The sequence below is a fragment of the Tachysurus fulvidraco genome, chromosome 12 (assembly GCF_022655615.1).
Source record: "Tachysurus fulvidraco isolate hzauxx_2018 chromosome 12, HZAU_PFXX_2.0, whole genome shotgun sequence".
In the NCBI taxonomy this organism is placed as follows: domain Eukaryota; kingdom Metazoa; phylum Chordata; class Actinopteri; order Siluriformes; family Bagridae; genus Tachysurus; species Tachysurus fulvidraco.
The window spans coordinates 20,945,204-20,947,703 of record NC_062529.1 but is presented as its reverse complement, the minus strand read 5'-3'; the positions used below and the strand labels follow the sequence as shown (position 1 = coordinate 20,947,703).

At 40.7% G+C, this 2,500-nt stretch overlaps 1 protein-coding gene across 1 annotated transcript in view; it reads left to right on the top strand.

Moving 5' to 3' along the window:
• Nucleotides 1-2,500, top strand: part of pdzd8 (PDZ domain containing 8) — a 59,090-nt gene that overhangs the window by 35,653 nt on the left and 20,937 nt on the right. Inside the window, exon 3 of the mRNA XM_027142997.2 lies at nucleotides 301-403. Coding sequence (XP_026998798.2) covers nucleotides 301-403 — 103 coding nt within the window. The remainder of the gene's footprint in view (nucleotides 1-300; nucleotides 404-2,500) is intronic.

Below are 2,500 nucleotides of genomic sequence, written 5' to 3'. Positions count from 1 at the left end.
CACTAGAGGGCGCCAGCTGCTCAGCATGACATTCAGTGGCTCCAAGAACACACTGCTGGTTTAAAAAGATTTAAACACCAACAAGACGATTTTAACTTTTTGGGCACTGAACTCAAAGAAAATAATTTATGTCCGTAAAATTGTTGAATGACTGATTAAAAGCAAACATCAGGCTTCTCTTTATTCCTTGGTGATTTATTTATCATTTATTCAGTTTAGATCAACTGTTCTTGTACTTTTAATGGCTTAATAAAAATTTAATAAACGTTTAATCCCGTGTTTCTCTCTCTGTCTCTGTAGGTTGTTTATTCTGGGCTCATATGACCGGGAGACGTACGTCCACTGCACTGTTGAGCTCAGCAGCCACGAATGGAGGGAAAAACCTCGCAGCTCCATCAAACGGGTATACATTGTGCTTTCTGTTACTTATCTGTATCGCGCACATACACACACACAATTGCCATCGCCTTCCTTTTTCTCACACTAGTTTATGGTGTATATGAAGAAACTCCCCTCTTTATTTATTTCATACTCTGTCATTCACCTGAATGCTGAAGCTCTGTGTTTTACTGCATGCGTGATGATGATGAAAGTTATATTATTATTTAAAACATGCAAAAGTGTTTGCTTGAAATCCTGTGAATTATACAGAATTGATGGTAGTTTCACTCACATGCACACTCTCACTCACGCGCACTCATGCGCTCACTCACTCTCACTCGCGCACTCTCACTCGCGCACACTCACGCTCACTCTCACGCTCACTCTCACACTCACTCTCACACTCACACTCACTCTCACACTCACTCTCACACTCACTCTCACACTCACTCTCACACTCACTCTCACACTCACTCTCACACTCACTCTCACTCACTCACACTCCTCACTCTCACTCACACTCACACTCATACTCACTCTCACACACACACACACACTCTCACTCTCACTCACTCTCACTCACTCTCACTCACTCACTCTCACTCGCGCACACTCACGCTCACTCTCACGCTCACTCTCACACTCACTCTCACACTCACACTCACTCTCACACTCACTCTCACACTCACTCACACTCACTCTCACTCACTCACACTCACACTCCTCACTCTCACTCTCACTCACACTCACACTCATACTCACTCTCACACACACACACACACACTCTCACTCTCACTCACTCTCACACTCTCACTCACACTCTCACACTCTCACTCACTCTCACTCACTCTCACTCACTCTCACTCACTCTCACTCACTCTCACTCACTCACACACACACTCACACACACACTCACACACACACTCTCACTCACACGCGCACTCGCACACTCTCTCACACGCACACTCGCACTCGCACACTCACTCACGCACACCTGATTCTAATACTACTTTAAAAATTTGAAATGAATCAAATATTCAAGCGGCACTATGTTGTTGTTGTGTTTATTACAAACTTAAAAGAAAAATATTTTGTTTAAATCCCTACTTTGAAAGCTAATACAGAAATGATTTTATTAACAGTTTGTACCAGTGATGTTCATTTAACATTACAACTCGGATGTTTGCTGCCAAACAGCGAGTCAATAACAGGGTGTTTTAGCGTAAGAGTGAAGGAAAAACTGATCACCAATTACTGCAATTAATGTTCTCTCGCTCTCGCTCTCTCTCAGCAAATATGCCTGTGATCATAGAAATGTCATTTTTAATGGCTTGGTTTTGTTTTTCAGTATTTATACACTGTTGTTCATTAATCATTGATCAACACTTTTTTTTTTTTTTTTTTTTTTTTTTTACCACAAAATTGATGTCTGCAAAATTAGTCATGACGTGACGTCATAAATCCATATCCAGATGACTGGTTCCAGTAAATTTCTCAGACCTGTTGGTTACCTAGTCCTAAAAGTTGTGGCCGGTAACTATGGTTACGTTTACCTCAGGTAGAAAATACGTAAGTGTCAAAAGGACAGTCCGTGGCTGAAGGAGAGAAGATCGTTGTGCAGGGATATAGCAAGATCATGTCCTGGGGATGAATCAGCAGTTCAGTTTTGCTAGGATTGAGCTTTTAACTGATGAGCAGTCATCCATGATGATATTCTGCCAGACCTGCTGAGATCCGATCAGAAGCTGTGGTATCTGAGGGTGGGAAAGAGTGAAGTGGTGTAAAGAGTCTGATTATAAATCACACAGCAAACCCAGTGAGTGTACTCTACTCAAATTCAGTAAAATTGTACAAGTAGAAACAAAAGCGATGCTTTCGTTTAGTTTAGTTTAACATTCAACAATATTTAGTTATTAGGCCACGCCCAGTTCTCCTGACTGTTTAATTTTATCTTCAAATGTTATAAATATGTCAGATGTTATAAAAAGACAATGATTATTTCATATAAAAAACATTTTCAGTGTTGATTTTTTGAAGTTCAACATATTTTACTTGCAGCTACTTTTTGCACGTGGATGGTATTATTGTTTATTTAGGCGTTGAGCCTTTTCTGTCCACC